The 27,510-nt window shown below is 43.9% G+C and overlaps 3 protein-coding genes across 4 annotated transcripts in view; all 3 read right to left on the reverse strand.

The window, feature by feature from the left end:
• LOC131974159 (disabled homolog 2-interacting protein-like) overlaps positions 1–15,638 on the reverse strand; it is a 23,107-nt gene extending 7,469 nt beyond the window's left edge. Inside the window, exons 1-11 of the mRNA XM_059336344.1 lie at positions 15,570–15,638; positions 15,175–15,280; positions 11,849–11,925; positions 11,258–11,349; positions 5,882–6,026; positions 5,630–5,802; positions 5,248–5,519; positions 4,966–5,174; positions 4,495–4,639; positions 3,708–3,852; positions 197–433 (exon numbers count right to left, since the gene is read on the reverse strand). Coding sequence (XP_059192327.1) covers positions 197–433; positions 3,708–3,852; positions 4,495–4,639; positions 4,966–5,174; positions 5,248–5,519; positions 5,630–5,802; positions 5,882–6,026; positions 11,258–11,349; positions 11,849–11,925; positions 15,175–15,280; positions 15,570–15,620 — 1,652 coding nt within the window. The 5' untranslated portion in view covers positions 15,621–15,638. The remainder of the gene's footprint in view (positions 1–196; positions 434–3,707; positions 3,853–4,494; positions 4,640–4,965; positions 5,175–5,247; positions 5,520–5,629; positions 5,803–5,881; positions 6,027–11,257; positions 11,350–11,848; positions 11,926–15,174; positions 15,281–15,569) is intronic.
• A 1,707-nt stretch (positions 15,639–17,345) lies between these two features.
• phf19 (PHD finger protein 19) lies at positions 17,346–25,184 on the reverse strand. 2 transcript variants are annotated; one of them, XM_059337171.1, is made up of 14 exons: positions 24,925–25,184; positions 23,936–24,119; positions 23,730–23,811; positions 23,026–23,139; positions 21,886–21,977; positions 21,646–21,794; positions 21,442–21,537; positions 21,179–21,368; positions 20,920–20,987; positions 20,690–20,836; positions 20,100–20,160; positions 19,912–19,997; positions 19,488–19,574; positions 17,346–18,670 (listed from the first exon to the last, which is right to left on the reverse strand). In XM_059337171.1, the coding sequence occupies exons 2-14, from the start codon at positions 24,116–24,118 to the stop codon at positions 18,340–18,342; spliced, it is 1,686 nt and encodes a 561-aa protein (XP_059193154.1). In that variant the 5' UTR covers position 24,119; positions 24,925–25,184; the 3' UTR covers positions 17,346–18,339. The 2 variants fall into 2 exon arrangements, with proteins under 2 accessions (XP_059193154.1, XP_059193155.1); XM_059337172.1 differs by having other exon boundaries at positions 19,488–19,577.
• A 908-nt stretch (positions 25,185–26,092) lies between these two features.
• Positions 26,093–27,510, reverse strand: part of fibcd1a (fibrinogen C domain containing 1a) — an 8,580-nt gene continuing 7,162 nt past the window's right edge. Inside the window, exon 9 of the mRNA XM_059337614.1 lies at positions 26,093–26,529. Within this exon, the coding sequence (XP_059193597.1) occupies positions 26,240–26,529 (290 nt within the window). The 3' untranslated portion in view covers positions 26,093–26,239. The remainder of the gene's footprint in view (positions 26,530–27,510) is intronic.

The following is a 27,510-nucleotide window of genomic DNA, read 5'->3' on the forward strand; positions in this document are numbered from 1 at the left end:
CTGAGGTTGGCGAGGTTCCTTCACGGTAAAAGCCCAGAGGCTCCTTCACAACAAAAGCCCAGAGGCTCCTTCACCCACTCACTCACTGAAATTGGTGAGGTTCCTTCACAATAAAAGCCCACTCACTTGCTGAAGTTGGCGAGGTTCCTTCACAATAAAAAACCCTGAGGCTCCTTCACAATAAAAGCCCACTCACTTGCTGAAGTTGGCGAGGGTCTGGATGACCTTGGCGATGAGCGTCAGCGTTCTCGCCGAACGCTCGTCGGGGAACTCCTGCATCAGGTCGAACAGTGACGGTGACATCACGGCGGGACACAGGAAGCGCAGGAACAGTGAGGCGCTGATGAGGCGCTCGCTGATGTCAGGTCGCCCCCGGTTACTGCACTCCTGTCGCCATGATGCAAACACCTCCTTCAACTCCCGAGGGAACACCCTGACAGGGGACGGGGCTTATTATTAGGCATATTATTATTATTTATTATTACTACAATACATCACGTCTGGTTTAACTGAGTGTGAAGTTGTGTATTAGTTGTGTGTTGGCTGTGTAGTTATGTGTGAGTTGTATAGTTGTGTATTAGTGTGTTGTTGTGTGTAGTTGTGTGTTGGCTGTGTAGTTGTGTACTAGTTGTGTGTAGTTGTGTACTAGTGTGTTGTTGTGTAGCTGTGCATTGTTTGTGTATTTGTGTACTACTTGTGTGTAGTTGTGTGTTGGTTGTGTAGTTGTGTACTAGTTGTCTGTAGTTGTGTAGTTGTGCACTAGTGTGTAGTTGTGTACTAGTTGTCTGTAGTTGTGTAGCTGTGCACTAGTGTGTTGTTGTGTGTAGTTGTGTGTTAGTTGTTTGTAGTTGTGTACTGGTGTGTTGTGTGTAGTTGTGTGTTGGTTGTGTAGTTGCTTACTAGTTGTGTGTAGTTGTGTAGTTGTGTACTAGTGTGTTGTCTATAGTTGTGTACTAGTGTGTTGGTTGTGTAGTTGTGTACTAGTGTGTTGTGTGTAGTTGTGTGTTGGTTGAGTAGTTGTGTATTAGTTGTGTGTAGTTGTGTACTAGAGTGTTGTTGTGTGTACTTGTGTACTAGTGTTGTTGTGTGTACTTGTGTGTTATTGTGTGTTGGTCGTGTAGTCGTGTAATAGTGTGTTATTGTGTGTAGTTGTGTACTAGTATGTTGTTGTGTGTGTGTTACCTGTAGGAGTCAAGGATCTTGTGAGTTGTGTTGTTGTGTGTTGTGTGTAGTTGTGTGTGTGTGTGTGTGTGTGTGTGTGTGTGTGTGTGTGTTACCTGTAGGAGTCGAGGATCTTGTGGGTTGTGTAGTTGTGTATTGTTGTGTAGTTGTGTGTATTAGTGTGTGTTACGTGTAGGAGTCAAAGATATGGGATTAGAACACTGACATAAATCGCGCACTCGTAATGAGACCAGCGCGCGTGCAAATCAAACATCCGCACGCATATTGTTTTTTTCGAGCGCTTTCAAATCACTAGCAAGCTATTTTGTAACCTGCATCTCTGCTCCCTAGAGCAATATTGTAGCCTGCGAGGAGAAAAACATGATTTGCACGCACGCGGGTCCGCTCTCCTCTGTTCGCGCGCAACACTTTCACCTGCTTGCACGCGACCAGAGTCTGCTCGCGTGCAAGTGTGTTTTTTTAGTGGGTGTTTTTGTCAGTAAGGGGGCGGGCCTGGGCAGGCATGCCAATCACCATTGTACCGAATATGATTGGTTGAGCGACTTCACTGATTAGACAGCAAGGTAAGGCAGCTCCACTAGGACAAACGGGACAAATCTCATAGCCTTGAATGCCTGAATAACATGGATTGTGATTTGGTGCTATATATTGCCTTGACTTGAAAGTTTGCAAAATGTCACACAGAGCAATGTACTTCAATATGCTTGTCTGAGCATATCCTGTTGCACACAGAATATCTGTAAGGACAGAAAGGGAAAATCTTAATGTGACAACATTAACATTAAGGCCTCTATAATGATGAATATACAGCTACTATATTGATTTTAAATAGTATATAAATGAAAAAATAGTGAATAAATAGAATGGTTCAGTTTAACCAGGATAAAGATCCACATTATCTACCTGTATTTTCAAATACACCATGCTTATGAATAAAAATAACCTTATATATACCTAATATATTTAGTTTAAGGGACACTATGTGTATGAGGCCTTCAGTTTGTTTTCCTGTTGTATGTCTAAAGTCTGATAATAGACCTGTTGATGTCAGAGTGATGTCATCAGGGTTAAATGGAGAGTCTGAACTACAAACTATGATGTATAGTTCGGAGGAAGCTGACATTTTCTGGACAAGAATGATACAGTGTTTTAAGAGCCCAACTCATACTGGTGGCTTAAGTTGGAAAATATTTTTTGTTTGTTTTGACACAGAAGTGGTAATTGAGTGTTTAACAGTGAAAGTGTCATTGAGAGAGTAGCAGGCAGGTGGCGTTCTAAGTTCTTCACATCCTATTCCTTCAAACAAAGTGCTACTCCTAAATAATAATAAATGTTATGATAAATGTTATGTCACTAAAATATACATTAAATAATAATAAAACATATCGCTACTACTCTAGGGTACATATCACAACTACTATTTGATGTTATCTTAATCTAAACTGTTACAGGTCACTAATATGTGCTTACATTGTCAAAATGCTACAAAATGACAAAACTATAAACAGCTAAAAAAATGTGTTTGTTGGATAGTCTGTAGTGTCTATGTAGGCAAAAGCTTATATTTTTCCTGCATGAATGCTCAGGCATGTATTGAAGTTTTTTTTGTTGATAATTTAATAAATTATGTTTATAGTTTTCAAGGACAAATAATTACATCTAGAATATGAACAAAACAGTTTTATCAAAATAAAAAATGTACAGTCTATGTGTGCGACAGGATCCAAGCTACAAAAATCTGAGTGTTTTATCAGATTAATGTCAACGATGGAGGAAACAAAAGACAGCGCTCAGACAAGCCTATTGAAGTACATTGCTCTGTGTGACATTTTGCAAACTTTCAAGTCAAGGCAATATGTAGCACCAAATCACAATCCATGTTATTCAGGCATTCAGGGCTATGAGATTTGTCCCGTTTGTCCTAGTGGAGCTGCCTTACCTTGCTGTCTAATCAGCGAAGTCGCTCAACCAATCATATTCGGTACATATTCGGCCCGCCCCCTTACTGACAAAAACTGCCCACTAAAAGAACCACACTCGCGCGTGAGCGGACGAAAGTTTCACGTGCAGGCTCTGGGCGCACGCGAGCAGGTGAGAGTGGACCTGCGCACGTGCAAAACATGTTTTTCTCCTCACAGGCTACAATATTGCTCTAGAGATGCAGGGTACAAAAGTAGCTCGCGAGTGATTTGAAAGCGCTCGAAAAAACAATATGCGCGCTCATTACGAGTGCGCAATTTATGTCAGTGTTCTAATCCCATACGAAGATCTTGTGTAGTTTTGTGTAGTTGTGTGTATGTTACCTGTTGGAGTCAAAGATGTGTGTGTTTCCTGTAGGAGTAGAGGATCTTGTGTAGTTGTATATTAGTGTGTAGCTGTGTGTGTGTGTGTTTTTTACCTGTAGGAGTCGAGGTTCTTGTGTAGTTGAGTGTAGTTATGTGTATTAGTGTGTGTTACCTGTAGGAGTAGAGGATCTTATGTGTTGTGTATTAGTGTGTAGTTGTGTGTGTGTGTATGCTTGTTACCTATAGGAGTCAAGGATCTTGCAGAAGGCAAGCTCGCAGCACATTCTCAGGTTGGCTTGATGCTCCGAGAGGTCAGAGGTCGCACAGCGAGACGGGTCCACCTCACAGTTCTCATCAGACTCATAGAGAGCCTTGATGAACTCTCCTACACACATACACACACAGAGATACACACACACACACACACAGATAGAGTTAATTATTAATCAAAGTTCTAAATTGATAGTTTAGTAACTCCATGAGACTGATTTAGATGAATTGGCTCTTTTCTCTGTTTTACAGAGTGGTGCCCCGATCGAGAGAGAAGTGAATAAAGTCATATAATTTATTATCATTAATAATTATTTCTGATTCATTGATAATTCTCATAGCCATCTAACCACACTTCTGAATTATGGGACCCACACAAGTGTTGCTCAGGTTCATCCTTAAACACATTTATGGTGACGCCCTTTACAACATAAATGGTGCCCCGTGTAGAGCATCATTAATTCGTAATCCTTTGTTCCCAATATAAATGGTTCCCCGTGTGAGGCACCCATACATTTATTTTGGGACATCCTAAAATCCATACAACAACAACAACAATATTGTGCTGATCCATCTGTTCTATGGATCAGTCAGGTCACAGCACAGTAAACTGTTCCCTCGGATCACAAAATAATTCATATCTTTATGACATTTCAACAGCTTGAAGTCGTGTTTCTGTCGACCTGACATCAGATTAATTTACAACCTGAGATCAGACATCCAACTGAGCTCTGCGTGTGTGCGTGTGTGTGTGTACCCAGGGCGTCCTGCAAGTATTTCTGTCCAATCAGCTTCAGGTATTCTTCGATGCTCTTCGTAGCGAGTGTGTTCTCTCTGAAGATCAGCTGGTCGTTGTCACGGCAACGGTCCACCTCTGACATCATCAGGTCCGTTAGGAAGTCCTGCAAGAAATGCTCTGAGGTCATCATCACGCCGTCCAATAAAACTTTATTAAATGTCCTGAATGAGATCATGTAACCTGGTCATGTGATGACAAGGTGAGGTGACAGCCAATCAGATGTTTGTGTTCATTTGAAGTGGGAGGAGCTACTGTGGCGTGGTGATGCAGGTTGGTAGACGCCATTCAGTGGGCGGGGTGCAGGATGCTTTTATTGTGAAGTGGTGTGTGGTGGGCGAGGTGCAGGATGTGGTGCTTTTATTGTGAATGAGGTGTGTGGTGGGCGGTGTGTAGGATGTGGTGCTTTTATTGTGAAGGGGGCGTGGTTACCTTTGCTTTGCCGGTGCTGTGCAGGATGTGGACGAGCGCAGCGGCGAGCTCCTCCTTGGCTCGGAGACTGATGGCGGCCTCCAGCGTACTGCAGAGCAGCAGGTAGTTGGAGCTAATGTACTCAGCGAACTCCTTGTACTGCTCCATGGGCAGGATGACGATGCTCTGGTAGCGCGCCTTCACCCGCACCGTGGGCACCGCTGACTTCCCTGAGAGAGGAGACAGAGTGAGACGTGGCGGCGGCGTGCTGACGTCACTGCGCTCTGACCTACCCGGACCTACCGCGGATTGTGCTCGGTGTGCTCACTGAGTGCCACTTCTCCACCAGCTGCCGGCCTGTCACCGTGCCGACGGGGATGTTGACCAATCCCACGTAGCTGCTCTTGTCCTTCTTCCTCTTTCTGTCCGTGTCCTTGTACAGGTGCAGCGTCACAGCGCTGACCGGCGGCAGGCTGCTGAAGTCGAAGCGTTCGCCCCAGAAGATGTTATCGGTCTTCAGCTTACAGGACGTCCGAGCGTACAGGCTGTCATCTAGACACAGCTCACAGAAATACCTGCAAGACACACATGATAAGCATTATAACCTGGTATAAACTCTGTTATAACCTCTGTATGTTATAACCTGTGTAGAACATGTGTGAATGTTTATAACATGTGTTATAACCTCTTCTTGGCGGGCAGGTCCTTGGCCTCGATGACCCAAACAGTGAGGACGTTCTCCAGGCGCCGGCTATTGTCCTTGTTGGGGTGAACGGCTCGCCGCAGGTTTTCCATCCATTTGTCTCGTTCCGCCGCCGAGCGACACGAGAAGCACTTCGTTCCTGTCGAGGTCGTCACCTACGAGACAGCGGTCAGAGGTCATCACCGTGGAGACGGCGGCGCTGTGTGTGTGTGTGTGTGTGTGTGCGACCGTCACCTCGAAGCAGTAGTCCTGTCCCAGCAGGGACGAGTGAACGGGTTTGATGATCACTGACTGGTCCATCCTGAGCTCCAGAGATGACACACAGCCGGCGCTTAGCAACGACTCCTGGCTACCGCAGCGCAGCCGCCGCATCACACACCTGCAACATACAACACATCTGAATCGTCAGAACACACCTGCAACACCACAACACACCTGCACCGTCAGAGCACCACAACACACACCTGCAACACCACAACACACCTACAATCTACAAGTCATTTATCAGACGCTTTAATTCAAAGTGACGTACATTTGAGAGATCATACAACACAACCAAGGATGAAGTCAAGAAACAACACAAGAATAAGCAAGAATAAGTGGCATGGACTAAGTTGGGTCCTGTTCGGACGGAAGTGTTTTTCAGTAGTGAGTGCAGAATTTGTTTGTTTGTTTTTGTTGTTTTTTGTGTGTTCTGTGTGTAGATCAAGAGTGAAGGTGTTCAGTAACGAGTTGGGTCTTAAGTCTCTTCTTAAAGATTGAGAAGGACTCAGCAGATTGGATGGAGTTTGGAAGTTGGTTCCACCACTGGGGCACTACAGAGGAGAAGAGTCTGGTTTGAGACGTAGAGCCCTTCAGCTGCAGAGGAGCCATATGTCTTTCACTGGAAGAGTGTAGTGGGCGGGAGGGTATGTGGATCTGAACAAAGGAGTTCAGATAAGTAGGAGCTGTGCTGCTGTCTGTAGACAGACAAAAGGCTTCAATGTGATGCTGCTGAGACCGGGAGCCAGAGAGAGAGATGAGGAGCGGAGTGACATGTGCTCTCCTGAGCTGGTTGAAGATCTGTAGAGGCTTGGTGGTGCAGCAGGAAGACCTGCCAGAAGAGAGTTGCAGTAGTCTAAACGTGATAACACGAGGGCCTGAACCAGGAATTGTGTGGATTGCTCTGTCAGGTAGGGTCTGATCTTCCTGATGTTGAACAGGGAGAATCAACATGATCACACATATGAACCTTGAAGATCAGTTCGTCATCAGTCATGACACCCAGGTTCCCTTCAGAGCTGGTGGGACGAGTTGCATGGATCCAAGCTGAAGATTGGTAGGCTGATATAAGGTGGGACGGGCTGGGATGACGAGGAGCTCCGTCTTTGAGAGGTTAAGTTGAAGGTGATGTTCTGTCATCAGGAACAGCTGGGTATCATCGGCGTAACAGTAGTAGGAGAAGCCATGATGTTGATGATTGCACCAAGTGAGGTGGTGTAGATTTAGAAGAGAAGGGGGCCAACACTGATCCTTGAGGCACACCAGTGGAAAGCTTTTCTAGTTTGGACACTTCTCCCTTCCAAGATACTCCAAGAAGATCTCCCTGCTAGGTAGGACTCTAACCATTGGAGGGCAGAACCTGCACCGCCAGAGAGCGACATCACACACCTGCAACACCAGAACAAACCTGGAGCCAGGGCTGCTGTCCACACAGCAGAAAAACGACGGCGATGGAAAGCGCCAGGAGGACGTGGGACGCTTGAACTCTGGTGTGATTTCCTGTTAAAGCCACAGAACAACCTGAAGCTGTGAGCAGCTGAACCAGCAGAGGGAGATAAAAGTCTGAATGTTGGAGAGTTAAGCAAAGAAGCTGTTGTCCAATCAGAAGCCAGGAAAAAGCTACAGAACAAGTCCCGCCCTCGTATGGCGTTCATAACAAGTTTATTTCATGTAACCAGCAGATTAAACTTGATGAGACTAGTTAACCCTTCACCATCGACTCTGAACTAACAGACATGTTCCAGTCTGAAGGCAGCAGAGAGCTCAGACTAAATGTATGAAACATTTTCATTCAGTAACTTAATTTGAAGCTGAAGTCATTGAACAAGCAGCTGAGAGATAAATAAATCTAGGCCTGTCACCATAGCATGTTTTTAGGACGATATATTTTCCCAGAAACTATCACGATAAATGAAGTATCGTTGTATCGATGTTGTTTTAGTTTTATAACGATATTAGAGCATAATAAGTACATACTTTTCCACAGCAATTAATTTCTAAATGTGGAGAATATTAAACATTGGAGTTGAAATGTGGAAAATTAATATTAAAATATAGATAGATAAATAAAACATAAATAAATAAACTACAACCAAAACAAATAAAATAGACTTCCAGGCTCTGTTAACAAAACATTGCAATGAGATAATCATTATGTATTATATTATTTTATTATTAAAATAACATGTAAACAGCTGGAATGGCTGCTTGGGAGATATAGTTTTTTGTTTTTTTTGCAGTTTGTGCTGCCTGTCAAACATTTACAGCTTTACTTTAAACACAAAAAAACACAAAAAAGTCATGCATGTAAACAACAATATATTGAGTCCAGAAAAAAACTATTGTGTAAACTATTGCATTTTTATATATCAAACGATAAGTCAATATAGTAATTATTGTGACAGGCCTACATGAATCTGAATTAGGGTTGGGTGATATATCAATATATTTTTAAATGTGATATGGAATTTGACCATATCGCATATATCAATATTTTTTACATTTACATTTACATTTAGTCATTTAGTAGACGCTTTTATCCAAAGCGACTTACAGGAAGAATAAAAACAAACAATCAAGGTATAGTGCAATAAGAGCTATTAGTGCATCAATAGTTCTTTTGTAATGTTCGTTATTCTTTTCTCATATAAATATATTTATTTCAGAAAAAGATTGGCCTATTTTAATATCAGGCTAATTTTATTTAAGATACATTTTTTATTTAAATGTGCACTTTATGGAGCTTTGATATTTAAAAAAAAGTACTCCTGTTGTTATACAGTATTTATGTATCAAGACAGGCCTACCTGAATCTGAATCTATGTTTCAGTCACGTCTTAGACATGAAAACAACGTTATTAAACATTTTAATGTTTTCGTGAACACAATTCTTCCAAACGAGCCGCAGACGACGGCGGTTGAAGATTGCGGTTGCGTCAGTTGTCGGCCGGCTGGTTGAACCTGTGAACTTTGTCTAGGAACCTGTTTACTCTAGTCATCACGTCTCTAAACATCTCTAAATGTCTCCAAACTTCCCTAAATGTCTCCACTCTCAGCTCCACTGGTCTGTCTGAACGGTGGTCTGGACTCATGGAGGAGAAATGAAGAACTTTGTTTCCTCTGGAACTAGGGCTGGGCGATATGGACCAAAAGTCAAATCCTGATATATTTAGGCTGAATATCGATATACGATATGTATCCTGATATTTTTATCACAAAGTGAGAGCAAATGTTCAGTCAAATTCAAATATGACATGTCACAAGTATTTTTATTGAAACCGTTTAATTAAGTCAACATAAATATAGTATAAAAGGAGTACCTTTAAAAAAAAAAAAATCAAATCTCCATAAAGTCCACATTTAAATAAAAAATATCATAAATAGAAATAGCCTATGAAATAAAATATTTATATGAGAAAAGAATACCAAACATTACAAAAGAAGTAAATATGACAAACCCTAGTAAGGGCAGCATTTATATAGAAATATTTTTTTTTAAACTATATCGATATATTCGTTATGGTCTAATTCCATATGACATTTAAAAATATATATTGTTTTTATCAATATATCGCCCAGCCGTATCTGGAAACACAAACCACAAGAGACTGAAGGTTCAGACTGAATCACTTTAAACTGATGCTGAGAACTAGAATCACTGATCAACCATCTGAAAACTGATCTGTCCAAAGAAACCAGCTGACCTCTGACATCGCACACACACACACACACACACATACACACACACACACGCACACACACACACATACACACAGGTCTGAAGAGTCCTGACAGCAACTGATGATCTGTTAGCTTGTTAGCTCTCATCATTATCTTAACGAGCTGCTTAATGTTAGCAGCTTACAGCTAATTCCTCTGTGTGTGTGTGTGTGTGTGTGTGTTAACCTCATTAGCTAAACATGTTGGCTTACAGCGTGTATGTAGCTTAGCCACATGCTAACATGCCAGGCTAGCTGTGTGCAGACTGAAGGCTAACGCACGCACACACACACACACACACACACACACACACACACACACACACTAACGCAGCATGTATGGTCATGCAAATCAGGTAGAATACAGACAGACACACACACACACACTGCAGCTGTCTATCTGTTCAGAGGACAAAGGCTGTTTAATGCAGCGCTGCAGATACTCACCGAGCATCCTGAAAGAATGAGGAGGAGGAGAGAGAGAGGAGGAGGAGAGAGAGAGGAGGAGAGAGAGAGAGTGGAGGAGAGGAGGAGGAGGAGAAGGAGGAGGAGGAGGGAGGAGGGTTATGGATCCATGTTTTTCTTCAGCAGGAAGGAAAGATGGAGAACCTGCTGATCCTGAACCTGTCTGTCTTTCTATCTGTCTGTCTGTCTGTCTGTTAGCTTGCTACTATCGATGCTGTACGGCTCCAGCAGCCCTCTCTCTCTGTGTCTCTATGTGACTCGACCTCCCTCTGACAGCAGAAGCCCCTCCCCTGCAGAGAGCTGCCCTACTTCCTCTCCTCTCCTCCTCCTCCTCCTCTCCTCTCCTCCTCCGGAGACATAAACCTCCTGATCATAGACCTCCTGATCAAAGACCTCCTGAGACATAGACCTCCTGATCATAGACATCCTGGTCAAAGACCTCCTGATCATAGACAAGATGTCCTGAGACATAGACCTCCTGAGACATAGATCTCCTGATCAAAGACCTCCTGAGACATTGACCTCCTGAGACAGAGACCCTGCTTTAGGTGAAGTTAGCAGGGAGAGTCTGGACCTGATAGGACGTTGCTGTGAACAAACAGGACTCTGCAGAACTCTGCTGCACTCTGCCTTCAGAGTCTCCAGTTCATCAGGGTGTAGGAGGCTCTGGGATCAGGTTCTGACCAAACGGATCAAGGTCCTGCAGCGATACAGGGCAGCTACAAACCACCAAACATCAACCAGGAGGCGCTCAGACTCAGACCTCAAAGAGGAGCAGAGAGGAGCTCAGTGAGGAGCAGAGAGGAGCTCAGAGAGGAGCAGGGAGGAGCTTAGAGAGGAGCAGAGAGGAGCTCAGTGAGGAGCAGAGAGGAGCTCAGAGAGGAGCAGGGGGGAGCTTAGAGAGGAGCAGAGTGGAGCTCAGAGAGGAGCAAAGAGGAGCTCAGAGAGCAGCAGAGAGGAGCTCAGAGAGGAGCAGACAGGAGCTCAGAGAGGAGCAGAGAGGAGCTCAGAGAGGAGCAAAGAGAAGCTCAGAGGGAGCAGAGAGGAGCAGAGAGGAGCTCAGAGTGGAGCAAAGAGGAGATCAGAGAGGAGCAAAGAGAAGCTCAGAGGGAGCAGAGAGGAGCTCAGAGAGGAGCAAAGAGGAGCTCAGATAGGAGGAGGTTACCTGGTGTCGCTCTTCAGGCTGTTTGGACGACTCAGTTTGGGCTGAGAGCGAGTTCTTCTCAGAGACTGCTTCAACCGGCGGGACAGGAAACCCTGAGGAGGAGCAGGAGGAGCAGGTGCAGGAGCAGGAGGAGCAGGTGCAGGAGCAGGAGCAAGAGCAGGAGGAGGAGGAGGAGCAGGAGGAACAGGAGAAGGTGCAGGAGGTGGAGCAAGAGCAGGTGGAGGAGCAGGAGCATGAGGAGCAGGAGCAGGAGCAGTGAAACTCTGTGTGATATTCAGAGTTTATAATGAAACAATGTGAGGTTGGAGTCTTTAACCTGGATTTATCTCCATGGTAACAGATGCTGTAGACCAGACCTGGTTCAGTCTGGACCTGGTTAAGTTCAGATTCTAAGGAGCGTCCCCCTTAGCTGTTTGTCTGATGACATCATCAGCGTATGATGACATCATCATCAGTGTATCAGGTGACCTCTGTGTTCTCCCTGTTTCACCTGCAGGTGGAGCCAATCAGCTGATCCACAGCTGACTGCAGCTCCTGTTACCATGGAGACAGTGTGTGTGTGTGTGTGTGTGTGTGTGTGTGTGTACTCACCGTCACCCTGGTGGTGGGCGTGTCCTCAGTGGAACCGCTGGGCATGCTCTGGCGGCGGACCCCCCTCTCTGGAACATCTGAAACAGAGAGGATCATGGGAGTGTTTGTAGTTCCACAGCTGTTGCCTTGGAAACTGGCACTGACAGGGTTGCCACGGTGATCGGCAGCAGTCGTGTGTGTGTGTGTGTGTGTGTGTGTGTGTTTGTGTTGGAATTGGATGATCACAACTAATAATAATATTAATTATTAACATTAATGTCAGATATAATATTAATGTTATATTAATTATTGATCAATAAATTAAAATGATTGAGGTGTATCAGGGTTTAAATATTATTTAATATTTTATTTATATCAATATTTATTTATTATTGGAAGTTTGCATTTTCACTTTTATTTATTTCCCCCAATTTTTTTTACTTTTGGATTATTATATTTTCTTCATACATTTTTTATCTTATTTTTATTACGGCCTGGACTTTAACGCGTTAATTAAGATTAATTAATTACACAAAAATTAATGCGTTAAAAAAATTGACACATTTTAATCACACTTATTTTTGCACCGCGGAACGTTTCTCACTGGATGAGTTTCAGGCGGACCGATTATACTGGAGCACCAACTAGTGTTGATGAGTTGAGACAACAACAAACCACAGTGAACATGAAGGAAGGAGGTGATGAGACGCTTTGGTTGGCCCCGTGGATGATGAGACATTTTGTTAGTGCAACTGGCACTTTATGTTGATCTCTTTATTGTTTTGGCCAAGGTTATTGAGAGAGTTGGACTGAAATTAATTTGATTTTTTTAAACCAGCTGTTGGTAAATCAACAAAGTCTGTTATGGCACCTGAAGCAACAGAGAGATGTTTTCTAATAGTCAGGGTTTCCAGTATTCTGAATGTTCTTGAAAGTATTGTGTTTTACTTAAAAAAAACAAAGTATTATAGTTTACAGAAGGTCTACCTACCTATAGGCTACCTGAATTTGCGAAATGTACTATATTTATAAATATGCTATTGCTACACTTAATGGCAAAATTGCATTGGTCTGTTGGACTTACCTCTCACTGTTCTCAGGTCAAATATTTATATGCGATTAAAATGTGATTCACTCCTATTAATTAATTACAAAGCCTCTAATTAATTAGATTAATGTTTTTAATCGAGTCCCGGCCCTAATTTTTATATTGCATTTTTCAACACTTCATTGCATATTTGTTATTCAATATTCAAATCATTCAAACTGTGTCATGGGGGAAACTCTCTAAGCTTAAAATAAATAAATAAATTAATACATTTTAAAAAATCAACTACAAATAATAATAAAATAATACATTGATTATTTGATTATTATAAATAAATGAATACATAAAGACAAGTGCTCCAGATCTCTAGTTTGTGGTTGTAAAGTTTCATGAGGCTGTGATTATCCTAGAGGTCACAGCAGCTCATTTTATACGCTGAGCTCAAGTTTCACTCTCTAACATCATCACACATGAAGAACATCGGGCTCATTGAATCCAAAAGAGTCTCAGCTCTCCAGTCAGACCCGATTTATGCAGCTCACAGACTGTTTAGGGACCCCGAGATTAACAAAGATTCACACACGAGGACACAATAACACATTTACTGCAGGAGAAACACTGACTGTTATCAGCATAAAGTGGGCATGGACATAAAATGACATCACTTCATCTTTTTTATGTAAAACATTATAAAGAAGCAGCTGACCTGTCAATCACAGAGGAGCTGTCAGTCAGGTTACCACGGTAACCGACCCCAAATATCAGATTATCAGATTATTATCTCTGAGACATGAAGTCAAGATTAAGAAGAGCAGATAATCCCTGAGACACATACACACACAAACACACACACAGACACACACAGAGACTGACAGACAGACAGACAGACAGACAGACATACACACACACACACACACACACACACACAGAAACTAGGGTTGCACTAAAAAGATTAGATTCGCATCTAGATACACAGGTAACGATACAGTAAAAAACAAAATACTTTTATCAAACCGATTCCATTCGAAACACTGTCAGAACGATACGATTTTATTTGATTCTACAGTTAATATTTGTTGTAGATATTTTATAATGTGTCACCTACAAGTTTTATATTTATCTTCCGAATCACCATGGAGTTAAAAATCTGTTTTATTGTGGGTCTGAAGAACAAAAAGACCACAAACATCTTTCTACATTTATAATAATGTAAAGAAAAATCGTTCTAGAAGCTTTTTATCCTTTCATGGTCTGTTATTTCCCCCATTCAGATTTGTTATGGATATTATTAAAGTAAAAAAACAAAAACAAACAGTAGAGAGTCTGTCTGTCAGCAAAAACATCGTTTGTCATTTCCATTCAGTCCCATGTGAGGCTGATCATTTCTGAGTGTAGGTTTGATCTGAGTAACATCATTTACATTTTCCCTTAATCATCTAACCTAATAAAACATTGGCTGGTGTTCAGCAGCCACAATCATGTTCTGGGATATTAAATAATGATTTATCACCAGGATCGTCTATATACAGATGCAAATAATAATGAAAAAATAATATAATATAAAGGCATTCCAGTGCCTCTGAGCAGGACACAGTTCACAGTATTAATACAGAATACAGGTTGTTTTTCATGTGCAGCTGTTTGTTAAACAGAGAAAACACTTTTTGTTATTATTAGTGCATGTCTACAGCTGTTAAAGCCGACTGACAGCTGATCCAGCTGTGATAGAAATGGACGTTGCTTCACGTGACGCTTCGGAGGAAAGGACGTCTCATGTCTCTTAAAACGAGGGAAGCGGGGATGCAAAAAAAAGAAACTTGGGAGAGACCGGAGAGACCCCTGGAGTTGCGTGAGAACCATTTCACGAGCAGCTTCAGCTCTTGCGTTGTTTTAAAGACGCTGACGCAAACCGTAAGTGTTTGAAGCTGCCAACCGATTCCAAGTCTCGCGATACCTGATCCATGACTCTACAACCGATTAATCTAGGAGTTCATGGCTGATTGAGGAGGCTGCTACCGACGCAGCCGTATCTCTCACTTGTTAAACCAAATATCCGGTCGCATTGGTTTATTGTTCACAACCCTGACACACACACACACACACACACACACACACAAACAGACAGCCAGACACACACACACACACACACACACACACACACACAGACACACACACACATACACACAAACAGACGAAAACATTTTTCTTACCGTTGTCAAACTCAGCATCAAAGTCCACGTCCATCATGTCCATGTCTGTTTGTGTGTGTGTGTCTGTCTCTCTGTGTCCCATCTCTTACCTTTGTGGGCGTGTCCAGGAGGAGGTCCTGAGGTGACGTGCAGTGAGTATCTGAGCAGCCAGACGGTGACAGACTCTGCCCTCTCAGCCAGCAGCAGAGGATGGACCTGACAACAGATTAAACATGTTTAATAAACAACAGATTAGTAAACATGTTTCATAAACAACACACATCTTCTTTAACACATTTCATCTAATAAACAGGATGTTTTGTTTAAGAAATGTAACATTTTGTTTGTTAAGACAACATTTTGTTTATTTAACATCTGAAGCTGTTTATTAAACATCAGTAGATGTTTATTATTATAATTGTTTATTATACATCTGAAGCTGTTTATTATTATTGTTGTTGTTGTTTATTAAGCATCAGAAGCTGTTATTGTTTATTAAACATACCTCCAGGTTGTTCAGCATCAGCAGCTGAGAATCCGACAGAATACAGAACATTTTGGTCCAGACGTCAGGCTCCGCCCTCCGACCACACGACAGCCAATGAATGGGGGCGCTCTTCAGCTCTGTGACAACATCACCAGTTTATATTCTACAGCTCCACGCAGAATAATAATAATAATGATAATAATGATAGTTATAATAATAATACAATTATAATAATAGTGGTATAAAATCAGTCGGTCTGATCTGATCCAGCTGTCAATCATCCACTCACCAATCACACTCATCCAGCCCATATGCTGACACCTGGACAGGTGTTTCACCAGCTCCTCCATGACAGCAGCTCTTTGATCACACACCTGAAACACAGAGACAGGTAGACAGGTAACCAGACCAGCGGAGACACAGACAGGTAGAAATATGTAAATGTGGACAGAGAGAGATGAAGACATGTCGAGACAACAACAGGAGGACAGACAGGTAAACAGATAGACAGGTAAACAGAGAGACAGGTGAACTTACACACAGGTAGATGAACGGAGATCCTGAAGTTTGTCTCTTCAGCTGCCCGACGATTTCTCCTCATGCTGCCAGTTCACTTTACCCGTCTGTCTGTCTGAATAAGTGTCTGTCTGTCTGATCAGCTGTCTGACTGTCTCTCGGCAACCCTCAGGACTCTCCTGAACATCTGACTGTGTTTTGTTTTCACGTGTTATTTAAAACCTTAATGGTATTAAAAGATCATCACCTGCTGCACTCTCACTCACTCACACGCGCACACACACACACACACACACACACACACACAAAGGTTATAATAGTTTTGTTTTTTTCATTAGTTTTAGTTTTAATTTTGTTGTGAATTTTCATTTTTCAAATTCATTTAGTTTTAAGAGTGAGTTTGCTAGTTTAAGTTTAGTTTTTGAATATGCTTAGTTTTTTTTAGTTTTATTGTAATGGGCTATGCGTTGGGTGCGAGATTCAAAGAGATCATAATAAATTTAGCCTTTATTTCCTTTGGTTTATCCATCTTAGCCCCAATAAGGTTATTAACTCTTACAGTTCCAGGTGTTTTGTATTCTGGTTGGAGTGTAACATCCCAGTCTCAGTAAACATATTCACCATGTGTTCCTGCATGTTCACTAACCAGCAGCTAGTTAGTTGGAGCTAAATAAATACATTTCATATCAACCAAAAAGGATTATGCAGTCTTTCCCTTACATTTATTCTGTGGCGGTGCACTGTCGCTGCTGGATTCTCAGCACCACCGCAAAAAAAAATGTGATTTGTAATATCATGTTTGAATTGAAGACTTCCATTTGCACACAGTGAAAGCACAACGTCCAATGTTTACAGTGTTGCGCCGGTGACACTTTTACCATAATAACACTACGGTTTGCACTATCAGGAAAATTCCAATGTTTTCTGACAGCTGAGAAGTTGCCCTTTATAGCCAACATAGTGCCATTACGGTAATTTCACTCGCACTTCTCCTGGAAGCCCACAAAGCAGGAATACACACACTCAGCGGCAGAGAAATAGAAAATACTGGATTATGTATGAAAAAAGTTGACAAAGACGAAAACAAGCCATTCACTATGATTTTAGTTTGTTTTGTAACCACACAATACAGTTTCAGTTAGTTATCATTTTTTTTTAAAACTCGTTTTTATTTTTATTTCAGTTAACAAAAATGTTTTTTCAATTGTAGTTTTCGTTAACTATAATTACACAAACACACACACACACACACACACACACACAGAGACAGAGAGGTCAAAGGTCAAACAACAGTTTTTTATTTCAGAGAAAGCTGGCAGCTGATTGGTCAGCATCATACAAACAGTCACATGATCAAAACAACCGTCCAATGGGAGGGGAGCATGGTTACCATGGCAGCAGGTTTAAAGTGACAGAGTGGCAGTTTAACGTCTCAGAGACTGTTAGCACTATTAGCACTGTTAGCATTCCTTATTCAAACCAATGGGGGAGTTAGCTTCCAGCTAACCTCTGATGTTTGCATAGATACTGAACGTGGTAATGGTTGTTTACTGTCAGTTTATGGTTGTTTACTGTCAGTGTGTGGTTGTTTACGGTCAGTGTGTGGTTGTTTACTGTCAGTGTGTGGTTGTTTACTGTCAGTGTGTGGTTGTTTACTGTCAGTGTGTGGTTGTTTACAGGTGTTGCTTATTATGAAAAGTCTTTGAAACATTCAGTCCACAAACAGATAAAACACAGAAACTGTAACTTTGTAAAACACTTTGTGTAACTTGTCTGTTCAACAAGAATGAACTGGGACCCTCAGACCGGCTGGGACAGAGGACAGGAGGAGAGGAGAGGAGAGGAGAGGAGAGGAGAGGAGAGGAGAGGAGGAGAGGAGAGGAGGGGACAGGTGAGGCAGCGGGCTGTTTGACAGCGTGGGGCTTCAGGAGCTTCTGACTGTTTAACATGTCAGAGAAAAGAAACAACAGACATAATACTACTGACTGAGAGTGTGTGTGTGTGAGTGTGTGTGTGTGTGGTCTTTGGCTGTATTTAAACTAAACACTGTTTTTTCAGGTTCAGGTTCAGCTTTGATACCCGACTCCTCCACACACAGCAGAGACACAGCCAACAGCTCAGCTCTCCAACAGGGTGGTTTAAGGGGACATGGAGGTTTATTGGAACATATGACCATATGGTCCAGTTTTGGGGTCTGAATGGTTGAGCCAATCAGCAGCTGGCTGTGTGTTAGAGGAGGTGGGGTCAAAGCTTCACCTGTTACCGTGCCGTCCTAATAAGGCGTGGTCCCCTCCCACTCAAGCAGGTACTGGACTGTCCCCTGGGCCGTGACACGGCGGGCCAGCACCTGGTAGCGCTCGCCGTTGGTCAGCCGGCCCGCCACGCCGAAGTACGAGGAGATGGAGGAGTGGAGGTGGGAGGAGTCAGATATCTGGGAGGAGTCAGACAGGAAGTGGGAGGAGTCTGATGTCAGGTGGGGCGGAGCTTCTTGGTCATCCAGAGAAGGCTCCTCTCCCCCAAACTCCTCCCCCGCCTCGCTGCGATTGGCCCACTGGCTGTAGCTGTTGCTAGGCAACTTCCTCTTCCTGCTGCCCACCCTCCTCCTGAGGACACAGAGGTGGAGGTAAAGGTGGAGGTGGCAGTGAAGGTGGAGGTAAAGGTGGAGGTAGAGGTAGATGTAAAGGTGGAGGTTAAGGTGGATGTAAAGGTAAAGATGGAGGTGGAGGTTAAGATGAATGTAAAGGTGGAGGTAAAGGGAAAGGTAGAGGTAAGGGTGGAGGTAAAGGGAAAGGTGGAGGTAAAGGTAGATGTAAAGGTGGAGGTTAAGATGAATGTAAAGGTGGAGGTAAAGGGAAAGGTAGAGGTAAGGGTGGAGGTTAAGGTAAAGGTGGAGGTTAAGGTGGATGTAAAGGTAAAGGTGGAGGTTGAGGTGGAGGTAAAGGTAAAGCTAGAGGTAAAGGTGGATGTAAAGGTGGAGGTAAAGGTGGATGTAAAGGTGGATGTAAAGGTGAATGTAAAGGTGGAGGTAAAGGTAGAGGTAAAGGTGGATGTAAAGGTAAAGGTGGAGGTTAAGGTGGATGTAAAGGTAAAGGTGGAGGTTAAGGTGGTTGTAAAGGTGGTTGTAAAGGTGGAGGTAAAGGTGAATGTAAAGGTGGAGGTAAAGGTGGCTGTAAAGGTAAAGGTGGAGGTAAAGGTAGAGGAAAAGGTGGATGTAAAGGTAAAGGTGGAGGTTAAGGTGGATGTAAAGGTAAAGGTGGAGGTTAAGGTGGTTGTAAAGGTGGAGGTAGATGTAAAGGTGGAGGTAAAGGTAGAGGAAAAGGTGGATGTAAAGGTAAAGGTGGAGGTTAAGGTGGATGTAAAGGTAAAGGTGGAGGTAAAGGTGGATGTAAAGGTGGAGGTGGAGGTAAAGGTGGAGGTTACCTGAAGCTGTAGGAGGCGCTGGTGGTAGCAGACCCGGAGGTGGAGGCATCAGTGGAGTCCTGATCAATACTGACGGTTCTACTGGAGCTGCTGAGGAGATCAGAGTATTGATCTGTTGACAGTCTGATTGATTGATTATTGGATGATCAGAGTGTATTGATCTGTTGACAGTCTGATTGATTGATTATTGGAGGATCAGAGTGTATTGATCTGTTGACAGTCTGATTGATTGATTATTGGAGGATCAGAGTGTATTGATCTGTTGACAGTCTCAGTGTCAACAGAGTGTAACGCAGCCAGCACCGTCACACAGAAACCAGTCGTCAGGTTTAAGACGAGCTTCAGGATAAAAACTAAACTCTGAATGTGTTTCTCGATTGGAGGATTGATCTGTGACTGATTATTGATCATTGATCTCTCTCACCTCTTCAGGCTCTGCAGCTCATCCAGAGTGAAGTCAAAAATGTTGGCCATGTGATGGTTGGAGGTCCAGCTGCAAGACAGCTCGTTCTGAGACAGACAGAGAGACAGGCAGTCAGAGAGACAGACAGGCAGAGAGACAGTTTAGTTACAGAACCAGAGACAGCGTCCAGTAGAGGTGAGGGGTCTTACTGTAGGGATGGCGTCCTCTAGCAGCCACTTGGACTTCCTCTTCCTCCTCTCAGCGCAAGTGCTGAACACAAAGAGTTAAAGTTTATGATCTCTCTCTCTCATATATATATACACAGTAGTGTTCAAAATAATAGCAGTCTAATGTGACTAACCAGATTAATCCAGGTTTTTAGTATATTTTTTATTGCTACATGGTAAACAAGGTACCAGTAGGTGCAGTAGATTCTCAGAAAACCAACAAGACCCAGCATTGGTGATATGCAGCTCTTAATGCTGTGCAATTGGGCAATTAGTTGAAAGGGGTGTGTTAAAAAAAATAGCAGTGTCTGCCGTTGACTTTACAAACTCAAAACTATTTTGTTCAAACTTTTTTGTTTCTAGGATTTAGCAATCCTGTGAATCACTAAACTAATATTTAGTTGTATGACCACAGTTTTAAAAAATATACTAAAAACCTGGATTAATCTGGTTAGTCACATTAGACTGCTATTATTTTGAACACTACTGTATGTATGTGTGTATATATATATATATATATATATATATATATATATATATATATATATAAAAAATATAATATATAGACGCACCTGGTCCTGACCACGCCCTTCTTACGTCCCTGCACGCCGTCACTCGGAGTGCGCTCAGGGAACAGCTTGGAGGGGGGGTTAGGGGGAACCCTGGTCCTCAGGCGGAAGATACACTTCCTCTTCTTGATCTCCTTCCCACACAGAAACCTGAACACACACACATTGATCAGTATCGATCAATATCGGTCAGTATTGATCAGTATCGATCAGGAGACAAATGTAGTTCTTACTTGCTCTTGTATTTATTGAGAGCGTCCAGCAGGTGCTGCCCCCTCTCTGTAGGAGGAGTGTTGGACAGCTAGACAACAAACAGGAGAACAGGTTCACATGAGGACTACAAGGTCTGGTCCAGTCTGAGAAAGTCTGGTTCAGTCTGAGACAGTCCTGTCCAATCTGGTTCAGTCTGGTCCAGCTAAGAAAGTCTGGTTCAGTCTGGTCCAGTCCAGTGAGGTCTGATCCAGTCCGGTTCAGTCCGGTCCAGTACGGTACCTTTCCAAGCTGTAAGTGTTCCCAGTTGGCAGAGACGAAGGCCAGGATCTCGTCCAGTTCAAAGTACTTCTTCTTGCTGCTGACGGACAGGTTGTAGAGGACCAGGTGGACCAGGTCCACCCAGCGCAGGGACAGGCGTCGCACGTACTCTGATCCTTTATTACACACCGAGCAAAGGAAGAGATAGAACCTGCGGGGACAGACAGCATCAGATATGTCCTAAGAGGACAGAACCCTGAAAGGAGGAGGTCCTGGACCAGTACCTGTCTCCGAACATCATGGCCTCCTGCAGACACTGAGTGCACGCCTCATGGAACCACTGCTGACACCTGAAACACTGCAGCATCTTCAGGTACCACCTGCAACCAGAGGACACAGTCAAGACCCAGAACACTCAAGTCCTGGTCACAGAGTGGCGGTCTGAATGTGGCAGTGTGAGTGGCGGTCTGTATGGGGGGGGGTCTTACTCTCCGGGGCCTCCACAGTAACAATAACACTGCTGCTGATTGGTCCGGTGCTGAGAGTCCCAGTCCAGGGAGTCCAGGTCGTACAGCAGAACCTGCTTCATGGCTGACAGAGCTTTAGAGATAGGACCCTTCTTCAGAGCGCCCCCTTTCTGTTGGAGGACACACAGACACAAGTCAGTATATGTTACACTGGGCTGTGAGGACATCCCATCATCACTGTGTGTGATTGTGAGTTTGTACCCGGACAGCCAGAGCAAAGACACAACGTCTGCAGAACCAGGGACTGAGACTGCTGCCTTCTACAGGAGGGACATGGCACTGCTGGTGGAAACCTGAGAGACAGAGAGACAGACAGACAGACAAAAGTCAAACACATGGACAGACTAAACAGACGTATCCTCTCTTGTAGGCCTGTCACAATAATTACTGTATTGACTTATTGTTAGATATATAAAAATGGACACGATAGTTTTTGTGGCCCTCAACATTTTCGCCAGTAGCTGCTTCCGTCCCTCTCCTGTCAGTCAGCCTGCTCTCTGTGGGAGGTGCGACACACACAAGCACACACAAGCACACGCGCGCACCAGCCAGCCAGCCAGCCAGCCAGCCAGCCAGCCAGCCGAAGCTGCACAACTCGAGGAAGTTGGAATATAAATAAAATGGAATTGGAAATGGAATGGAAAATAAATGGAATTGGTGCCAAAGCCAGAGTGGTGTGGGAACATTTGGATTTCACTGTTCAGCTCAGCAGCACAACAACTGCTGCTGCTGCCAGTTATTGTGAACAACCAGCACACTAACTGTCCACAGAGTGTCCGGTGCTTGTTGTAAACAAACGGAGGTCGCTAACTGAACACATACACACTGTACTGTTACAGAGCTAACTGTTAGCACTGACTGTCCTGCCTCTTAAAGGAGCCACGCCTCTTATAGCTGACTTTTTGTGCCATTTCAGTAATACTGCAAATGTTTGACAGGCAGAAGGAATTGCCCAAAAAATATCCAGAACACCTGTTAATATATATAATTTAATATATATAAACAACTGTTTATATATTATTTATAATATATAATGATAATATTTATCTCAGCCCAATTTCTGTTAACAGAGCGCTAGAGTCTATTTTATTTGTTTTGATTGTAGTTTATTTATGTTTCATATTTCTAGGATGTTTTAATATTTATTTTCCACATTTTAATTCCAATGTTTAATATTCTTGAGATTTAAAAATTCATTGCTGTGGAAAAGGATGAACTCAACAATACTATCGTCTACCGTGATAGTTTCTGAGAAAATATATAGTCCTAAAAGATGTGTTATTGTGACAGGCCTAGTCTCTGGGTGTCCTAATGTGTCCTGATGTGTCCCGTGTCTCTCACCGATGCCACACTTCCCACAGATCAGAATCTGGTTGTCTTGGTTTGATTGGCTGTCAGAGTTCGGCTCCGCCTCCCGACACACAGAGCAGCGAGGCTCCTCCCCCGGCACTCCAGCTGTAACATGATTGGACGAAGATTGTAATTGACAGGCAGAGTGAGAACGCAGGACACATTTATAGGTCTGTCTTTCCATCTGTCTGTCCGTCTGTGTCCACCTATCTGTCTGTCTGTGTCTGTCCACCTGTCTGTCTGTCTGTGTCCACCTATCTGTCTGTCCACCTGTGTGTGTGTCCACCCATGTGTCTGTGTCCACCTGTCTGTCTGTCTGTGTCTGTCCACCTGTCTGTCTGTGTCCACCCATCTGTCTGTCCACCTGTGTGTGTCCACCCATGTGTCTGTGTCCACCTGTCTGTCTGTCTGTGTCTGTCCACCTGTCTGTCTGTGTCCACCCATCTGTCTGTCCACCTGTGTGTGTGTCCACCCATGTGTCTGTGTCCACCTGTCTGTCTGTCTGTGTCTGTCCACCTGTCTGTCTGTGTCCACCCATCTGTCTGTCCACCTGTGTGTGTCCACCCGTATGTCTGTGTCCACCTGTCTGTCTGTCTGTGTCTGTCCACCTGTCTGTGTCCACCTGTCTGTCTACCCATCTGTCTATGTCTGTTTGTCCAACTGTCTGTCTGTCTCTCTGCCTGTCTGTCTCTCACCGTGCTGGATGTCCTTCCAAAGGACCCAGAACTTGGAGTTGTCCTCAAACGTGACGAAGCAGCTCTGTCTGGGCGGGCTCACCTGTCCACCAATCACAGCACATTTACACCAGCCAATCAGCATGGACTGTCCTGTAGAGTGTGAGTGTGTGTGTGTGTGTGTGTGTGTGTGTGTGTGTGTGTGTGTGTGTGTGTGTGTGTTTTACCCTCTGGATCTTGCCCAGGTAGTAGAGTCCATCTGACCAATGACAGAGAACGAACTGTCCCACACTCAGGCTGGACTCCACCTCCTCAGCTTCCTCCAGCCCCCGCCCCCTCCGACAGGCCATGCCCCCTGGAGACACTTGAGGCTCCAGACCACAGAAGGCCTCGATCAGGTCCTCAAACATCCTGCAGACAGGTAGGCAGGGGGACAGGCAGGCAGGGGACAGACCGGGGAGAGACAGAGAGACAGGCAGAGAGAAAGGCAAGCAGGGGGACAGACAGGCAGGCAGTGGGAGAGACATAGAGACAGGAAGAGAGACAGGCAGGCAGGGGGACAGACAGGCACAGGAACAGACAGGCAGGCACGGGGACAGACAGAGAGACAGGCAGGCAAGGGGACAGGCAGACAGAGAGACAGGCAGGCAAGGAGAGAGACAGGCAGGGAAGACACAGAGAGACAGGCAGGGGACAGACAGGCAGGGGAGAGACAGAGAGACAGGCAGGCAGGGGGAGAGACAGGCAGAGAGACAGACGGGGGACAGAAAAACAGGCAGAGAGACAGGCAGGGGGAGGGACAGGAAGGGGGAGAGACAGGCAGGGGGATAGACAGGGTGTCAGTGAGACAGGTTGTGATTCATTCCTGAACTGTCAGGGGGATTTTGACACCTCTGACCATGCGCAGTGCGTCCTCCCATCAACTGACAAACCACCGTTAACTCCCGTTAACCAGCCTGACCCAGGTCACAACGGGTTAACTAACGGACTACCGTTAACTTACCCGGGTTACACACACACACACACACACACACACACACACACACACACACACACACACACACACACACACACACACACACACAGTTAATAGCGGCCCGGTAACTCTGGAATAATACTGTTACCCACATGAACCCGGTCCTCCCCGGACTCAGACCCGAGACCCGGTCCAATACCGAGTCACACAGAAGGTTAAAATAAAGAAACAGACACAAACCTCCGGTCCGGTCTGTCCCCCTGATCTCCGATCCTCCGGTCTGTCCTCCGGGACACACAGACGTGTCTCCGTGTCTTCAGATCTCTGTCTCCCTCTGTGTCCTCTCTCTCTCTCACCGTCTCTGTCACTCGCTGTCTGTCTCTATCTGCCTCTGTCCTCTGTGTCACTCTGTTTCTGTCCCTTTCTATGTCCTCCTCCTCTGTCCCTATCTGTCTCTCTGTGTCTCTTTTCGTGGCGCTAAACTTCAAACTTCGTCCGTCGCCATTTTTCACTTTTCCCGCGAATCACCGGAGGAGGTTCGTCATCTCCGCCGTCATTGGTGACGTCATGACGCCGATCCAATCAGAGCTCCGTTAACTCACACAGATTTAATCCGTCAAACTTTATAAATATTCATTATCTTTAAAAACCCTCTGCTCTATTTACAGTCCTTCATTATAAGACAAAATATAATCAGTTATATCATCATCAACATTTTGTCATTTATGAAAAGATAATAATAAAATAGATTTTTCTGCATATTCTGCTCTGACCACAGGTTCATACTGAAAGTGATTCTGAATCAGTTTTAAAACATTTATTTTTATGTCCCAGCTGGAATACACACACACACACACACACACACACACACACACACACTCACACACATATATCTGGTGTGTGTGTGTGTGTGTGTGTGTGTTTTCAGGGATGCTGTAACTTCCTGTTCTGGTCAGTTGTTACGCTGGTCGTCATAGCAGCCGTCATCGCGTTACCGCTTGTCATCCTTCACCTGAACGACCATCCTCTACCTTTCATCAGGTACCTGTCTGTCTGTCTGTCTGTCTCTGTCATTGTCTGTCTCTGTCTCTTTCTCTTTCTGTGTGAGTGTATTGTGCTTTGAAAGTTTTATAATTGAACTTTGGTGTTATATAAAGTTATTGGGACAGGAAATGAGAATTTACTACAAACATCGTTTCTTAAATTACTTCGACCAAATCAAATAAATTTAAACTTTTGTGATCAAAGCTCCACAGAGATTGAAGGAGTGGTATGATTGAACAGTGACAGAAAATTAAGGAGTCCTCTGATTGGACAGTGACAGAGGGAGGCGGGGTTTCAGAAACTCTTTAATGAACCATTGGCTACATTCAACTGTGACATCATCAATAAGAAAGTAACTGAAACACAGGTTTCATTTTTCACAATAACAACAGTTTATAAAACAAACAAGTCAAAGGTCAAAGGTCAGGGCCAGGGAACAGGAGGTCAGGGGTCAAGTCTAGAGGTCAAGGGTCAGGTCTAGAGGTCAGAGGTCAGGTCTAGAGGTCAGAGATCAGAGGTCAGGTCCAGGACCAGCTGCTGAGGGTCCAGGTCTGGTTTTGGGGCGTATCTTCATCTCAGTGAACCTCAGCGAGTACTGCCAGCCTGTCCAGCTCGACCACTCCACACCGTCAGCGTAGGAGGCGTGGCCTCCGCTCAGGTACTGCCCGTTCAGGTTGGAGGTGTGGCAGTTGCGATACCACCAGGCCCCTTGGTAGTACGCCGCACAGTTGTTCTCTGACTGGTCCTGGTCCCGGTCCTTCGTGGTGAACTGCATCCCAGAGTGCTTCAGGAGGGAGTCACCTGAGGACACACACACCTGGGTTCTGTCTCATGTCCTTTATTTCGCATCCCTGCTTCCCTCACTTGCGTCGTTTCCTTGTGTCTTAGTTCCGCCCACCGGGGATGCATGAAGAGACACAAAGAAACGAAGCGAGGAGAGAGGAAACGATTTAAGAGACATGAGACGTCCTTCCCACCGAAGCATCATGTGAAGCGACGTCCGTTTCTAATGACGGCGGCAGATCACAGCTGTCAGTCGCTTTAACAGCTGTAGACATGCACTAATAATAATAATAATAATAATAATAATAATAATAATAATCAGCTCTCAGTCTGCTTTAACAGCTGTAGACATGCACTAATAATAATAATAATAATAATAATAATAATAATCAGCTCTCAGTCTGCTTTAACAGCTGTAGACATGCACTAATAATAATAATAATAATAATAATAATAATCAGCTCTCAGTCTGCTTTAACAGCTGTAGACATGCACTAATAATAATAATAATAATCATAATAATAATAATAATAATAATCAGCTCTCAGTCTGCTTTAACAGCTGTAGACATGCACTAATAATAATAATAATAATCATAATAATAATAATAATAATAATCAGCTCTCAGTCTGCTTTAACAGCTGTAGACATGCACTAATAATAAGTGTTTTCTCTGTTTAACAAACAGCTGCACATGAATAACAACCTGCATTGTGTATTTATACATTGAACTGTGTCCTGCGCAGGGGCACGGGAATGCCTTTATATTATATTATTTATTATTATTTGCTTCTGTATATTACGACGGCATATTAGTGCCAAGTATGAAAAAAAAAACAGACCCGGGGGAGGGGGGTAATATTGGTCCATGTCCAGTACCACAAGTGCAAGCACACACACACACACACACACACACACACACACTTCAGAGATGAATACAGATTCCCTAAAGGAAGGGAACAATAAACCTGCTGCTGCTGTGAAAAAAGCTTAGACGAA

The sequence above is a fragment of the Centropristis striata genome, chromosome 7, assembly GCF_030273125.1.
Source record: "Centropristis striata isolate RG_2023a ecotype Rhode Island chromosome 7, C.striata_1.0, whole genome shotgun sequence".
Lineage (NCBI taxonomy): Eukaryota > Metazoa > Chordata > Actinopteri > Perciformes > Serranidae > Centropristis > Centropristis striata.